General features: G+C 45.1%; 2 protein-coding genes across 4 annotated transcripts in view; both read right to left on the bottom strand.

The window, feature by feature from the left end:
* The window catches only part of LOC143354838 (uncharacterized), a 453,699-nt gene that overhangs the window by 354,515 nt on the left and 81,601 nt on the right, over positions 1-17,583 (bottom strand). The gene's annotated exons all lie outside the window — the stretch shown is intronic.
* The window catches only part of Alpha-catr (alpha-catenin related), a 119,679-nt gene continuing 114,223 nt past the window's right edge, over positions 12,128-17,583 (bottom strand). For 2 of the 3 annotated variants that reach the window (XM_076788769.1, XM_076788780.1), the window contains exon 12: positions 16,353-16,481. Coding sequence is in view for 1 of the 3 variants with exons in the window: in XM_076788791.1 (XP_076644906.1) it covers positions 16,329-16,481 (153 nt within the window). In the remaining 2 variants the exon portion in view is untranslated. Of the gene's footprint in view, positions 16,482-17,583 lie in introns of all 3 variants that reach the window. The other variant, XM_076788791.1, reaches the window with a different exon arrangement.

Raw genomic sequence — 17,583 nt, 5'->3', positions numbered from 1 at the left:
AATTCTAATCCTGTGAAAATTTTGTACACGATTAATCAGATATTACAAGAGGTCAGAACCATCTAAATTAATGGAAAACATAGTTCGAAAAGGTTAGGACACACGAAGATCTCACAGTCTTGCTATGGTATGTCTATTCTACAATGTCACTCGGTGTGTAAGAGGTAAATTCATTCGAAGATAAATCTCTACTCTATCCCATCCCCACCCCGAAGCCCACCACCACACCCAACACACCCCACCCTCATCCCCACACCACCCCCACCCAACCCCCAGCCCACCGCCACCCCAACCGCACCCGAGCCTACCACCACCCTCACCCCCACCGCCACCTCCACACTAACTTTTTCCCGAAATTCGAGCGAAAAAGCCGCGTGAAAGATCAACCGTTTTTGAGGCGAGACGGCTTGGAAAGCGTAGATTCCAAGTGAAAGGGCGCTTTTGTCGCAGCGGCGCGGCGATTCCGGGCGCGAGGATGATCGTGTAATCCGTGAATCTAAATTGTCAATTAAAACCGTCAATTTCCCCCTATACAGATTGGAATTCTCGCCGAAGCCCTGGACGGAATGAATGTTGGGAACTGCGGACACCCGTGCGAGGCGAGGCCGTGCGGCGACGCAGAATGTCGTCCGCTCCGAGACCGTTTCACCTGTCGCTGTCGATCCGGAGTGCCGCATCCTTGTCCAGCACCCGATGACAAGACGATTCTCGACTCCTCGCCGGCGAAATCGAACGTTGGGACGCGATACGACGCTGACACGATGAAAAGGTATCATACACACGTGTACAGGGTAGTTTCACCACGCGAAGATATACTATGGGAACAATGAGTGATCTTCACGCCCAGGATTTGAATACTGCCGATTCAAACTGTCGGCCCTGATCGCGCGACGGTCTCCGCGGTGATGTCCTGTACTGGGAAGACCTCCGGCCATCTGGAGAAACGGTCCACGACGGTTATACAACGCGCGTACGCTCTGGAGTGCGGCAGCGGTCTAACGATGTCCACGTCTATGTGGTCGAAACGCGCGGTGGGAGTCACGAACTCCCCGATAGGCGTCGACACGTGTCGTGTGATTTTGGCTCGTTGGCACTGCAGGCAACACTTTGCCCAGATTCGGCAGTCCCTCTTGTCTGACGGCCAAACAAAGCGCTGGGTGATTAATTTCACCGTCGCCTTGGGTCCGGCGTGCGCCAGGTTGTGCAGGCTGTCGAAAACGGCCTTCCGGAAGTCCGGTGGTATCAGCGGGCGAGCGTCGCCAGTGGAGATGTCACGAAACACGTCCACGCTGGGCTGCAGGAGAAACTGGGCTTTCCGATGACCATACCTCTGGGACCTGCGATCATCCGACGAAGCTCGTCATCCGACTTCTGTGCCTCGGCAAGCACCTGGTAGTCCAACGGCGCGTTCACCTCCTCAATGCGTGACAGGGCGTCGGCGGTGGAGTTGTCCTTGCCCTTGACGTGTCCTATGTCCGACGAAACCTGCGCAATGTAATTCACGTACCTGAATTGGATCGGCGTACACTTCTCGGGCTTCTGCTGGAGGGCGAAGGTGAGCGGCCTGTGATCTGTAAATATGATAAACGCTCTCCCTTCGACGGCATACCGAAAATACTTAACCGCCGACTACATTGCGTCGTAGGCGCTGTACTTTTGCTGGGCCGCACTGAGCTTCTTCGAGAAGAAGGCTAGTCGGTCTGTAGTCAGGCGTCGCGGTTTCTGCGAAACTGTAGGGCCGGGTGTCGTGAGGATATGGTGTTTCACGATGTGTTTGACCGCGCCACCGCACGCCGCGGGTCGCACTCGTACCGCTTGAGCAGAGCATAGACCGCACCGTCTGCCGCCGACGCCACGCACTGAGCCGATTCGACCCCGCCCTTTGGTAATGTTCCAGGCACTGAAAGTCCGGTGACCTTGTCGATCAGTCGGCGCTCCTGAACATCGGGCAGGAGGCCGAATCGCGCGAGAAAGTCCGCACCGATAATCGGACGCTCAATGTCCGCGATTATAAATGTCCACGGGAATGCCCGGCGTAACCTTAAATCTACACTTATCACTATTTGTCCATACGTGTTGACGAACGACCCTTTCGCCGCCGCTAGTAGAAAAGTCGACTTCGACCGCGCACCACTCACTAACCGTCGCGGGTACACGCTTACCTCAGCCCCGGCGTTGACCAGGTACTGGGTTTTAGTTGTCGCGTCGATCACGAAAAGGCGACGTACTTGTTGTCTAGGGCCGCTTGCCGCCATCAGCGACTCTATTTGCCGTTTCCCGGTGTGTAAGAGCACGGCTGGGTGCATTTTCTGGCTTTGTGGTTGAACCGCCAGTGGTACCAGCAGACGCCTTTCGGGCGCTCCTGTGACCGCGCCCTGGATCGCTTACGGTACCGGTCGCCGGATGCGCTTCGCCCCCTGCCTTCTAGCTTGGTTGTTACCAATGCCGCGATCTGTTCTACGAGGGCGTTGATGTCGCCGACCGCCGCGACATTGTTCACCGACGCCGTTGGGTGGGCCTGTGCCGGCGCGACCTCGCTGATCCTGTCCGCTAGGACCGCCATTTTTTTCAAGCTCGACGCCATCTTGTGTGGCCAGCACCGACTGCATGGCTACCGGCAAGCTGCTCGTCCACAGGGTTCGGATGAAATCTTCCGGCACATCGTTGCCCGCTAGGCTCCTCATGTCCTGTCTCCTCTTTTCCCGTGTTCGAGGAGTTGCTTAATCTTCCTTTGTTCAGAAGTGGAAAGCCGCGCGATCAACTCCTCCTGGAGCCTCGTGTACTTATTCTCCGCTGGCGGGTTCAGCAAGATGTCTTCCACCTCTTGCACCTATTTGGCGTCGAGTTGCGCCACAACGTGGTGGAACTTTGTATCTTCCTGCGTTATCCCACGCAAACTGAACTGGGCGTCCAACTGCGTAAACCATAGCGCTGGTTTTTCCGGCCAGAATTTTGCCACGGGCACGGCTACGGCCCAGTTTTGCGCGATCGCTTCCATTTCAAATGCCGTAGGGGTCACCAAATGTAGCGAGGACGCGAGGGAACTAGAGAAAATGGTTGCACACGTAGTTGGCGTTATAACTCTCTTTATGGCTCAGACACGACTGCCGCTCTGGTGAGGACGCCGAGAGTGCCTCGCACTGATATATATATATACTATGGATACGAGATTCCCATAAGCCAGCCGTACAGCGGTTGGAACGAATCGATACTGGCTTTACCAGCAAACACCGCAAGTTAGACACCGGTGTACTAACGGAACTAGCGCGAAGTTTGAAAGATTGAATTTACAAGAAAGGCGTATTAATATAGCAGAATAATACGAACTACTTGTATGAACGTTGAAATTAAAAAAAATTGGTTGCAAAAAATGATATTCATGAAAATAGTGAAATAAGTATATAAATATAATGTAAAAGAAACAGAAGTAATGATTATTGAGGTTCGCAGAAAGTGAATAGTAATTTTAAAAATGTTTCTAAACATTATTATCATTTACTTCACTGTTATAAATAAAGGAAGTGGGGGTATGTATTTTTTACGTTTTAAGAGAAGCAGTAAATGAAATTAGATTTATAATAATACTGAAAGAAATTTATTAATTACTTTATAAACAAGTAATACATACGATATAGATTTCTTTTATGTACAATTATATGTTATAATAATATATAAAGTATAAATGTACGTACAATTGAACAGAATGTATTCAATGTTATTCTTTTATGTCCGATCATGAACCTTTGTGAATCTTTGTGATCCAAGAAGCTGGCCATAATAGTTTCCTTGCAATTTATCATACCCTTCTTTCTAATATTCAATACATACCTGCTAACTCCGAAAGTTCACTAAATATCAAAAAAGACGATCATAGAATACGCCAAAACACGCTATCAGAAAGGATAGGCTCTCTGGTCGCACGTAATAAAGTACCGTGAGAATGTTCATGGTTTAAAAGTTATTCTGTACCTTGAATTCTATTACCTACGTTTTAGAAGCTAGAGTCTTCTGCTCTGGTTCGGTTTTGGTTCTCTCTTTGAAAGAATCAGAGCCTTCTGTCTGATTCGTTTTTGATACCTTTTGCCCCGCAATAATTACTCGACATACGCTAAATGAAAAAATGAACTTTTCTTTCTGTCGAAAAATGACCTTTTTCATCTAGCGATCTGCGAAATTTAGTTTATAAGATTGTAAATTGAGTAATTTTTCAAAGTTTACTGTTTGCTCTATACGTCAGCTCAACTATGAATGCTTAACACGAATCACAGACAATGAACGTATAACGTACTTGGAAAACATTAGATTTTCTTAGAACAGGCTTGGTTCTTTTTTATGTAAGGTAGAAATTAGGAAAAACACCAGAAATAATAATCACGCAGGGGATTGGATCGACTACAACCATTCTGGATACAATTATTTATTTCCAATGTCCTCTTCGACTCCAATACATGTGATACTTGATACATAATGATTCAATAATGTTCATTAAATACGAAGTACGAAACCTATCTAATGCTAAACTCGTTCTACGATCGATACCTCTTTTTATATCGTCATACAAATGAAACATTTGGTAAAGAAACATCCGATACAGGTAGGCAAGCGTTTCGCAGTCGTCCTGCCCCCGACATGCCGGGGATAGGCGCCAGTGTCAATGGTGTCGGACCTGCCTCGGTTTTAAATGAACGTTCTCAAAAAGTTCTCGTAGAAATCACGCCGTGCGCGGCTGTTCCTCTCATGCTCGCGTCGCTAGAAACGTGTTTTAGAAACGAGGGAACGTTAAGCATCGATGGGAAGACCGTGTGAACTACGAAGGCGTATCAAAGTCGAACGGAAGTCGCGCGACTGACACTTCCGTGGCTTGCAACTCTATTCCCCGGGCAAATCTAGCATTAACTGTATTAATCAGGGAAAACGACGGGGTTCAATCGACGAAATACCTTTAGCCTAGAGTAAATCACTAAACCACCGATTTTCCTATTCAATTAATCATTCAACTGCGGATGTTTATGCAGAAGAATTGTCTGCATTAATCGAAACATAGAAATATCTTTCTTTCTTCGGTCATTTACTCATCCTATTTTCTAGAAACAGCGAGTCCAACCATCAAAATATCCTCAGCGTAATTAAATCAATAAACCACCGTAAATTTCTCTATTTAATTTGTCATCCGAATGTCGATTTTCATGCAAAGTAAAATCTGTCTAAATTACAAAGAATAGGAGGACGCACGAAAACTTCTTTCTTCAATCATTCGAGTCAGTTGAAAATGAATGCATGAATGTATGTAACACCGTATGAATAAATAATCTACTCATTTGTCTTATGGGTCGTTTTCTTCTACTCCTTAGTACTACGTTAACATTGAACTGCGCACACATAGGCATTGCAAGCAGTCTTCTAATTTTATGAAAGAATAATTAGGTCTTTGAAAAACTTGGGTCGCAAGCAGAAACTTCGAAACATTGTGAATTACTCGACTGTCATCGTGATGGAGGAATAAAACAAGCTCCCAGTTCTCCAATTAAAAGAGCACAATATTGGGTCACGATTTTGAAATAAAATGCACTTAGTTGCAAGTTATCGGCCACGAAAGTGTCGGCGATTCTTTTCGCGCAGCTTCTATCGATTCACAGGAAGGGGGCAAACGCGAAACAACCGCGAGTTCGAATTGCCCCGCGCCATTTTGGTAAATCACGTTCAATCTCGTACAAGAAGAACGAAAAGAACGACAGAATCGAATTCTTCATCGACGACGTTGCCCCGTCGACTGGAAATCTCGGTACGAAAGGTTGCTTTCTGTCGATGCCGATAACGTTTCGCAACTACTCTCCGCCTCGATCGTTAACAAACATTCGAGTTTCACGGCTTACGCGCTAGTATCGATAGTGATTGTAGTTTCCGGAAGAATTGACCAACCCTCTTCGACGGTTATAGGCCAATGCTGACGCAATAACGTTGGTACTGTTCAGATCGCAGAAGCGCAATTCAAAGTCACATACGAGTAACAGAGTTCTTCTCCTCCAATCTGTACCATCGTTAATCATAACAATTAAACTGATGAATAATACGTTCTTGATAGCATTACTAATCCTCTGTTGTCACAGAAAAACTAACCCGGTTTCCAGACGTTTAAAATACATGGTTCAATAAATTCTGTATAAGTAACTGATGATAGAGGTGTAAGTAACGCTGCCAACAGAGATCAATCTAGAACAGGCCTGGGAAACTTGCGGCTCGCGAGCCACAGACGACTCCTTTTCCTACTAGTGGGTCCCCCCACCAAACTCCTGTGAAGTGTAAATGCACCCGCATATATTCGCAGTCACGCGGTCATGCGAGGCAAAGCATGAAATAGTTGCTGTGGGGGAACCGGTACATTAGTAGTGGGAGTTGTGAAGCGACAGCGGGGAAGAAGATGCCCGGGCCTGTTTACAGGACAATTGATACTTAACACTTTACCGACCGATAGCGGTCGAACATCCTAACACACTTCTTACCGACCACTCGACCGCAAGTATTGCGGGGACAAACAGCCGATTAGTAGGCTACCGGTTGGTAAAGTGTTAATAATAGAAGACTACAATCTTACAAAATGATCGAAGTCCGACAAACAGTGGCGAAAGTAACAAACACATGTCATAAACAGTTGAACTAACATAATCCTCTGAACAATGTACAAAAAGAAAAGGAATCTTTTCACAATTACAGAACGCTCTTGCACAATGGTCAATTCTTCCTCGCAGCGGGAGTTCGTCAGTTATAATTAGTTCATGCTTGCTCCTACCACATTTGCTCAACTGTTTGTTTCCATAGAACGATGTAAACCGATTTTTCCCCCAATCAGTGTCAAGTCAGTCAAGCGACCTAATCGAATGTCTATGAAAAATTCGTTCCGTCGGTGTCCTAAGGCTAGAAACTGATTCGCGAGACACAGACTAGGACACTCTGCTTAAAACACGTATACCACGTTCATGTCAAGAGAAACATCTGCATCTTTATCCCTTCATTGAAAAATCGTCTAAACGTAATTCGTCAATCGTTTCTCTGTTTTTTTCTCTCTCTCTCTCTCTTCTTCGCGAATATAGTAGACCCATCATCGCGACCAGGGGCGAAAACAACAACGTGCCCCCGTTCACCTCGCACACATCCTTTTCGATATACGCGAAAAAAGGCTCACGATTAGGGGACCGTACCTTTTTTTTCGTGAACGGTCCCGATTGTCGTACAACTGTTCAGGTGTACGGGTTACTTTCAATCGCTTATTAGCTAATTTGCTCAACGAGTACCCTTTCGAATTCGTCATCGCGTAGAAACCTTGAAATTAATCGTCAGGAACACAAGCGCTTCATCCAGTCACGCTAATCTTTGAACGGGATTAAAGATACGGTAAATGGCCCCCCCGAATGGTGACCGAAAATTTTTCACTACTTCTATCGTTATTTCAACCGAAGTTTAAAGAAAATCAGTTGATTCAAAATGAAAATTGGTTTAAACAAAAGTGTCTACGCTCCCTCGTGGGAACGTCTAAGGGAAACATTTGTGAAACAATTGTTCAACACGGTTTCCTGCATTTCTACGCGATGAACCACGTGAACATATAAGGCTCGAAGTACATACGTGTTATTAGTAAGAAAAAGATTAGGCAAATGCTCGAAAACGTCGAAAACACGATTACAATTTTTCCCAGTAGTTTTACGGAATAGAGAATAAGTGACTACGACTATACGTTCGTGGACATTTACATGGCGTTCAATTGACCGTCCAGTGGATACTGATCTCTCGTCAGTCCCGACAAAGTTGTTTTGTGAATTGATCGAGGATCTCGAACCCGCCGAAGAAAACTGCACTCGTTCGCCTCAGTCGCAAAATGTAGAAAAATCGTTAGTATAATTCCGTTACCGCGCGCGGATCTCGTGTGTAACTTGAATCGTTATAGTAAAAGGTTACCCGGAAAAGCGTTTGTCTTCGACCGTTAAAAACGAAATGTCTCTCGAGTTACTCATTGTCAGAATCTCTATTATATCGAAATACTACAAAAGCTCGTATACGAATTATCGATTGTGATCTACGATTCGGTACAAAAAGATTTCTATTCGAGAAGAGATAACTCGATGATTTGTGATGCTCGATTTGATTTCATTTAAACGACGCCTTATACTTGTCTTACAGTTGATTATTACGAGATATTTAGCAAATATTGTTGGACATCGATAGAAGCACGTTCGTTCGAAAATAACGATAAAGTTAGTGTCGACAGAATGACGTTTTTGTTCGATGGCGAAACGAAATCGTTACGGTTATCGTTGACACGGCCGTAACACGACGAAGAACATTATAGTAAGTCAACACGCGCTTAAAATTAGAATTTTACTTAGTCGTACGGTTATTTATTGTAGCACCTACTTACTAAATATTCTGGAAAATTCCAACGCAAGAACGAATCTCAAGAATGCATCCCGACGCAATTCATTCAGTTTGCGAGTCGTCTGTAAGCTCTTTGGAAAAATATGCCGCCGTTAACACTAACTTTATTTCCATTTCATTTGCATCTTGTAACCCCGGAAAACCCGTTTTGAAACGAAACGATTAACAATTAACAATTACCCTAGTTCTGTTGAATGTGGGGTACCGGAGAGCAGTTCGATCGTCAATAATAATTCAAAACACGCGCCATCAAGCGACCGACTAGCACGAGACTATTCAACGGGCGTGTTGATTGGTGTACCGCAGTGACCGGCACGCATGCGTGCCGCAGGCAAAACGCTTCCCCCACCAACGTCTCTTTCACGCAGCGCGCACCTGTACTGCGCAGTACCGTACGCGGCTTATGCTGTTTATCCACATCCACGAGCACCGCTGCGCAGCGAAGATGCGCGCTGTACGAAAAAGACGTTGGAGGGGGAAGCAGGCAGCTCGGGGCCCCTACCGTGCCCACCACTGGTGTACCGGAACGACGCGACGGTGTACGAAGCGCGCCAGCAATGATCCACTGATTTAGATCATCAGAAACGATGAGAGCTACGCGAACTATGCTCGCAGATTCTATTCGTCGTGTATGGACACAATTTCCCTATTGCGGTCACCGGTTTAGCTTTTCGAATTAAGTTTTCCTTCGTTTCTCCGCCACTGTTTAAAATCCAAAAGATTATATCCTGTATCGAGCAAATCGACAATGTTTAACCACAGGCACGAAATAGTCCAGCTAACAGCAGTCGTCGTTTCACAATATATCAATCAAATGATTCGTGTAAGTTAATATTAAAATTTGCAATATATCTTCGTTACAATTCTAACGTTGGGTCTCTTAATTAGAGCACAATGAGCCACAAGCGGACGTCGCGCAGAAGTTTTATTTGTTTTTCCTTTTTTTTTTTTGCGTATGCGGGGGAACGGTATGCTTCGAATAAACGTTTTAGACGAAATAGGAAAGATGCTCGCGTAACAGTGATTGGCTAACGAATTGTCGACAATTTTCCGCCGAATTGAGTCTTTCGCGATTCTTGTTTCTTTTTTTTTTCATTCTTTTCGCAGCGTTCAATATATCGATTCGACGTTTACGTATTTCGAAAAGGATTAGTCTTGATGCGGGAGTCCAGCGAGTTATTTAACCTCTTAACAACTGTACGCCACTATAGTAGCTTCCGTGGAAAGCATCAGTTTGAACGGTACGCCACCATAGTGGCTTCCGTGGAAAGCATCAGTTTGAACGGTACGAACCACTATAGTGGCTTTTATGCCATCCGCGGCCAAGCGCGCCGTCCCTGGGAGACAGAGTTGCGGACGAGCGCGCCGTGGTTAAGAGGTTCAGCGTCGTATTAATCGACGAGAAAATTTGGTAGGTGTCTAAACTACGGATTGAGGTAGAATTACACCATGGTAAATTCGAGACAATGTACATGCGAGATGACTACCGGGTACCGCTCTCACAATCTCGTGATTCGCGGCACCGTTCTCCGGTGTCTCGTCAACACCATTCGAGAATTCGATTAAATCGTCAAACACCGTGAATACTAGCCTGTTACTTCGATTCGTTATTGTTTTATCGTTAACATTATACGGCCTAACGATATTACCGATACATGTTACACTTACGTACCGACTAGTCTATGAAACGACTGGAACCGTGATGATCTACGCGTGTACTATCACCAGTTTTGGTTTTACGCTATATACGATGAGAAATCCACTCGATAGGAAACAACAAAGTTGATCTTGTGGACCGATTTAGTGCCAGATTTCGGATCGTTGATCGTTCGCCGTCGATCGATACGTTATCGCAAGCTCTGAGCTTTGCAGTATTGTTATATTTGGTAAATTCAGCTGTAAGTTCAAATTTACCTCTCAAATTGCAATCATTAATCCCTTGACGTATAAATTAAGTTCGATTTGACTGAAGATACTATTTATTATTAAACTCTCCGTACGCTATGCCCGGGTCATTCGTGACCCATAGCGGTGGGGACAAGCTCGAGCGTGACCGTCAATATGTACAATTTTATTCCGATGTAAGACGATGCTTTTTATTTCGAAATAAGAAAATCGCTGCCCCTTCTCCTTCTTCATCGTCCGAAATACGGCGACAGGCGATCCCGAGCCATCGTCTTATGTCGAAAGAAGACTGTAGTAAACTTGCAGGAGTCCGAGGGTTAAAAGTAAAGAGTTAAAAGTAAAAAGAGGGTTAAAGTAATCATTTTTAGGGAGAATTGAATGTTGTATGAACATATAAAAAAAAAAACCACAAGGTTCCTGAAATGGTGAACAATACTAGATCTGAATAAAATTTAAATATTCAATACTATGCTTAGAGAAAATAGGAGAAACATGATGGTAGCAATATTCAAAATGTCATTGTACGTCAAAGGGTTCAATATTTTGCTGAGCACCGAAAAATGTCAAGAAACGTATCACGACTTTTGGTTAATCCATTCTTAAAGCAATGTAAAGCAGCCACGCTCCACGGAAGTTCGATTTAAATGCAAATGTTTCGCAGAAGTTTAATTTAAATGCAAATGGAATCGTTCTCGTGGGACGGGTGCCTTTGTAGCAGCTTCGAAATTGTTATATTATGCTGAATAGCGTCAAATAATACTGATTTTTCTGACGATTTGCAATCGTTCAAAAGTCTCAGTTAGCACAGAAGCTGACAATTGGACTGCGAATCTAGATATGCAAAATCAAAACTTCAATAAATTCTGTCATTTTGTCATTTTCACGAGGTAAAACATTTCAGTTACTTTCAGTAACTAAGTTTGGCGTTGTAAGGTTGGTAAGTTTAGTTTGAAGCGTGAAACAGACAAGCACTAAAAATTCCAAAATTTGGTGGTAACAATGACCAACACGGAAACGATCCACGACTGCCCGAAGATCCGGCTCGAAATCCGCCTAAATCTCTAGCTGACTTCTAGCTGGGCCACTACTGGCGCGATCGAATGAAACGGGAAAAACTATGATAACGCGTACGTCGAACTCAGTCCCTTTCCCCTTAGAAAAGTATAATATTTTGTGCAGTTTTATACAAAACGAAAAACTTAAGCTTAAACCCCCTTAACTGACGAACTTCTATGTATATGTATATATATATACTAAAGACCGCGTAATAAGGTATGATACAGAGTTTGTACAAACGTGTCGCGTACGTGTTACAACTTATAACAAAGTGCCGGGTTTATATTCCGTTCCTGCGAGGTTACGCGTACGCTTCACGGGTCGCGGATCCGCGTAATTAAACTCTAGGAACATCACGGGGACATCGCCGAACGTCCCCCGACAGGAGGCCCTAGCGTCCGTTCTGGCGCTTCGGTGATCTACTTAACATCTGTCGTCAACTTTGTCGATTCCAAAGTACCGTGTATCAACGAAAACAACCGGCGGTCAATATCAATGGAGAACATCATCCGATCCACCGTGACGAATGACCGCCGGCCGGATAGTCTTCAACGAAATTCTCATTTAGTCAGTACAATTACATTCTTTGTGCCAACTCTGTATTATACATACAGAATCGATCTTCTATATACTTGTTTAGTACGAGAAATGCATGACTGGTCGACGTTATACTCGCGTGAACTTAACCTTGTATGTACAAACGCGTCCATGCCGTCGCTCGTCGACTGAACGCGCCGGCTTTTGTTTTCTTCTTTTAGAATAAATAAGAAATCGTAGAACGAACGGTTCGTTTGAAAGCGTGGTTCTCGACGTGTTCCGCCGTTTCTACGCGAAACGCCGGTCGAGGCGTCGCGTCGGGTCGCGTTCTCGCGAATATTCGATCACGGGTAATCGCTCCTTAAACTTACGGATTAACGAGGTTCTCGAAACGTTGAGATTCTTGCGAGAACTGCGCCGAACGGCCGCGCGAGGAACGGTTCTCGATTGTTATCGTTTGCTCTTAAGTGGTAGTTAAACACGTAACGTTATGCAACTTATGCTACGCGAGTCGGCTCGTATCAAGTTTACTGGCTAAAATAGAAAAGTGACACGAGCGTTCCTCGTGGCACAACCGTTCGCTAGCCTCGGGTTTCATAGCTTAACCGGGATCCATCGGGATCGCAACTTGTGTGGAAGATAGCTTTCGCCTCAGCGATCTCAAAGACGTATTACAATTAGGATCGTGGGTTCGATTGTGGCACACGAGAGGAAGCGAAGGGATCGGTCATCCGACTGGACTCTCCAGAAGATTTGATAGATCGTGACAAAAAAGAAAAAAGAAAAAGAATAATGGAGTTCGTTTGTCGCGTCGAGCGACCGGTCCGCTTTGAATGTAACAGTGCTCGAACCCCACGAGATTTCGTGTAGTGGGCCAAGGTGGTGTCTTTGCCACAAAGTACGTCCCTGACCGCCCTGCTGCCGCCCCCAGGTCACCCTCAACGACCATCTCCTGCCCCATTTGGTTGAAGCTGTGCTCAGTGAGTCCGGTTAAGTCGCAACGATTGCAGCGCTCGCCTTGGAACTATGGTGCTCGAGTGCAGAAAGCGATGCTTGGCCGTGAAACGAACAGTCTCGCGAAAGAACAGATCCGTGCCTCCGTTTCATTGGTCCATGCGGAACCTGGGCGTTTCCGATACAGATACGTCACGGATCGTCTTCGTGTGCTGGACGACGATTGTCGCGTGTAAAAGACATCAGGCTCCACACCGGGCCGATGAACCCGGTAGGAACTGTTCGTCCATTCGAGTTTACATCTTGCCAAAAGTGCTGGTCAGCAAAATATCGGCTGGTCGATACTCAAAGCTCTGCCAAGCGCTATGCTCCGCGGCGCGTCGGTCGCTAACGACGTCCTAGGGCTTTCTACCAGGAATTCTCTAACGATTGAAGTTGGTGAGACGCTTAAGTGGAAGTTGGCCTCTAACACGTCACCTCTAAAAGGCACTCCGATCGACAGTCCAAATTATTGTCGTTGCACCAACTTTCCTACATGGAAGAACGATACCCCCGCGCAGAGAGCCTGGCGAGGAGAGGCTTCTGAATGAAAATTTGCAACTGTTCGGCCGCGTCGCTAGCGACCGGAACGCGCCGCCAACACGGTCTCGCTGCTAAACACCGGCTCGCGAAATAGCAGCAGAATGTTACATCGGACACGACCGGCTTACACATCAGTCGACGAAACAACTAGTTGCGCTGATTATTGCTCCGACTAATCGGCTTTGAGGTGAAAGCGGCGTGAAGCGACTCGTCGCGTGTATATCTGTCATTCAAAGCTTGTTCCTCCTAGTCGCCATCGATTTTCTTTGATATGGCTGAATTATTGCCTTGTTTTTATCTTTATTTTTAATTATCGGTGGTCGAATCCCATCGTGCAGATCGACGCCGGACAATCGGGCCTTCTCAATATCGTGATCTCCCTGCACGATGGAATTCGCGGGTTCTAAGTTGCCTCGTGAAATCGTACGAGCCTCGAGCGACTGTGACAGTCGTCGATTTAGTCATAGATAGTGAAGACGATTATTACAGGTCCCAAGCTCTTACGCATTGAATTTGGGGAAACAGCTGTTTCGAGAAAGTGCGAGTATGCAAAGGTCTCGAGAGTTCAACGTTGTCAGTTAAGAGAAGAGATCTTACAGAGTTTTGTTTCTCGAAGAACAGTGAAGAGATGCTCTTTTCTTTTCTTTAACGAGAACGCGTGCGTTTCCGTGAAAAAGCGTGTGCCTACGTTCCTCGTCGATCCCTTTATTTCGTTCTTCATAGTATTTCGTAGCAGTAAAGCGATCGATTCGAAGTCGCATCTTGTAATTCGGGCGGAAAGCCCGCGGCATTTCTATATATTGAGCAACGCAGATACGTGTACTAATCGCTGAAGTATAGCTTGTGCTCGAAGCAGTTACAAATTTGAAACGTACACGTCGATCAGCGAATATGACAGTTTCGAAGAGAAGGCGAGAACATTCTTGATCGGTCAACGGTCGCGTACTCCGGGTACGATTCTGTCATGTCGAAGCGATTCGGTTTGTCTTGTTTAAACATTTGTTGATCACGGGACCAGGTCAGTGGTCTTTGTAGCACCGATACGTTAACGAAAAAGCTTCAACGTTCATTCTCGTTGGTTGCTTAACCTCTTAAGCACTATAGTGGCTTCCGTGGAGAACATCAGTTTGAACGGTTACGCCACTATAGCGGCTTCCGTGAAAAGCATCAGTTTGAACGGTACGAACCATTATAGTGGCTTTTGTGCCATCCGCGGCTAAGCGCGCCGTCCCTGGGAGACAGACTTGCGGATGAGCGCGCAGTGCTTAAGAGGTTAATAAAGCTTAAGGATTTGTGCTCTTTCAGAGATTTTTTCTTTTTTTCAGAGCAAATCATTAGTGGTAACAAGAAAGTTCGTTTTTTTCGAAGAGACTTCTTCTACTTCAGTCGTGGTTTTTGCGTTTGCAATTATTCGGATGGATGTAACCCTTATTCCGGTGTAAGCTTTAGGCAAATGTTAATTGTAGACAATCTGGTACATCTGATTCGTAATGGATTTTCGACGGTGACAGTGTCAGCATTTTTAATGGCGTTCGGTTTCGCCCAAAGTAGATTATATGGTACAGTAGAATTCGCGCGATACAGCACCAACAGTATTTCCAATTATTTCTAAGCGATTCTAAAATAAATATATAAATAAGACATGTTAAATTAAAAGTTATTATATTGTACGAAACTATGTATTAAACTATATATATATAAAAAAAATTAAATTCCCTAAGCATTTCAAAAATCTGAAACGCATGTAAAAAAAAAAGACGAAGACAAATTGAAAGGTACGTTTGGCATGGATTGTACCTCTCGCATTTTGAACAAATTGACGTCTAAAAAAAAAAATACTTATTTCGGTAATACATTAATATCGTAACGAATAGCAAAACAACAATTACATTCAATATATATATGCAAGACAATTACCATTCTTATGAATGGAGTAAGTCTTACATGTAACTACGTATATACTAATTGCACTTATTGTCAGTTTTCAATGAAACGATCTCAGAATAGATTCCTAGAAACTCAAATTGTTTTCTTATCAGTTAGTGTTAATAAATAGAGGTAGACACGTGGTTGATTGACTAGATAACACGTTTTAAACGCAAGAGAAATTATTATAGGGGACGACTAGTTAGAGACTCTAACTTAGAGTTATAGGGTTGACTGTACTTGTACTGGGTTCGATAAGATCTCAAAGAAGTACGCTCACGGATATGTAAAGAAACAATGAAAAATGAAATCGTCGAAACTATGGTATCACTGCTTGATAGGGTCGTCACAGTATTAACAATTTCATAAAAAGAACCATAAGCGAACGAACCATCCGAGTGCCAGGCCACGCCGATCTCGCGTCTCATGCGTCGTGTCAAAGAGTGCCAGCGTCTCGGGCCATCTTTCATTGACGGTGGGCCCGCAATCTACAGAAACAACCTCTTGCATAGAAGACGAGACTTTCGGACATGATTTTTGCTTGGCACTTTCGGACACAAAACACAAGAAGCACGATCTCTAAGCATCGTCGGACCAGGCTGCCGCGAAGATCCATGGCACTCAAACGATTAAAAGCCAGAAAGATCGAGCAACCCAAAGAAAAGATACCGATCTGTTGGTGCTACGTTCGGCAAGTTCTACCGTACGAACTCAAGAGCCTCGAGAACGAGTTTGCCGAATGTGTGATAGACCTTCGAAATCCCTTCGAAAAAGGGTGAGCATCTGTTCAACGAGCACCGGCGGACCGTTTGCAGGGTGTCCGCAGGATCGGGCTCGACGTGTACGCTTCGCTGGGGCAGGCGAGGTTCTTCCTAGAAAAGCAGAAAGGAAACCCGAGTGCGGCGAGCGTCCCCCTTGGCCCGTCGGGCCATCCCAAACTGTCAGACGGACGGGTCGCTGCCGGGGGCGGAGCCCGTCTTGCTGCCGTCGACACCAGCACCGCCACCGTCGCCGTCGGCGCCCGCACCCTCTCCGCCCCTGTACGGCGAACCGCCGGTCCCACGCGCCGACAGACCTCGGAAATCCAGGTTGTACTGAAAAAACAGAGGCCAAACAGGTGTTAACGATCGCCCACCACCAATCATTCGTCATCATCCCGGACAGTGCTGTCCACTGCTAACTTTCTGACCGACCGGGGGACATGAACCGTTTCTGTGCCAGATGATCGCGTTTCTACTGTTTCGAGGTACTTTCATGTTGGTGCTGCGATGCCCTAAAGACCCGAATTCAATGACCCAACCAGAGAGGAAATGAGAGTGCTCACGCTAGGGATTTTAGTTTCCCCGGTATAGTGCTGCCCCCTAGTCTAATTTTTAGCCTGGACCAGAACCTGCAGCGGATTCCAAATAATGCCCGAGTGGATGCTACTTCTATGTTAAAAGAGGCTGTTCTATGTAGGCTCTGATCCAGCCTAAAAGTTGATACAGGTTCTAATACAGGCTAAAAAGATGATGTATGTTCTGGTCCAGATCAAGAAGTTGATGCAGGTTTTGTTCCAGGCTAAAAAGATGATGCAGGAAAAGTGGGGACACTAAAACCCCGAGCATGAGCACTCTCATTTCCTCTCTGACCCAGCCTCGAGAGTTTCTTGCCTTCGCGAGAAGTAGAATTAGTTGACCATGTCCAGACACGTCTGATTAATCCCATTCAATAGGAAGCGTAACTTTTTTAGACTCGATTCTGTCGGAAATGAAGCGTCAGAAAAATTTTATTCGGTTTTTTACTCATTCCCAAAAATAGGGGATACGCGTTTTTGGAATTGTTTGGTTTTTATTATTTCTTTGAGTAATCTCTGATTGAGTTCCTTTTGCCAGGAATAGTGGTCACTTGAAACATAGTTGTCACTTTAAAAAATACTGTTGCAGATATAGCGCACCAAAGTAGAATGAAAGTCTACGGTCACGCGACTTCTCTTGCTGATACGTTGTACTATATAGACCTGGATCCGATAGGTCAAACGATACGTATGTTTAATGTGTGCGAAAAGTACGAAGGATATCGTACTCGTGGACAGCACTGACGTAAGAGGATGAAATTGGGAACGTCAGATTCTTTTACGTTCGAAATCAATGAAACCATCCCGTACTCATTACATCGAAACGTAAAAATAGTACGGTCATTAATTTGAAAAAGAGT

Source organism: Halictus rubicundus, chromosome 1, assembly GCF_050948215.1.
Source record: "Halictus rubicundus isolate RS-2024b chromosome 1, iyHalRubi1_principal, whole genome shotgun sequence".
NCBI classification, from domain to species: domain Eukaryota; kingdom Metazoa; phylum Arthropoda; class Insecta; order Hymenoptera; family Halictidae; genus Halictus; species Halictus rubicundus.
The sequence above is the reverse complement of the archived record's forward strand: the minus strand, read 5'-3'. Positions and strand labels throughout refer to the sequence as shown.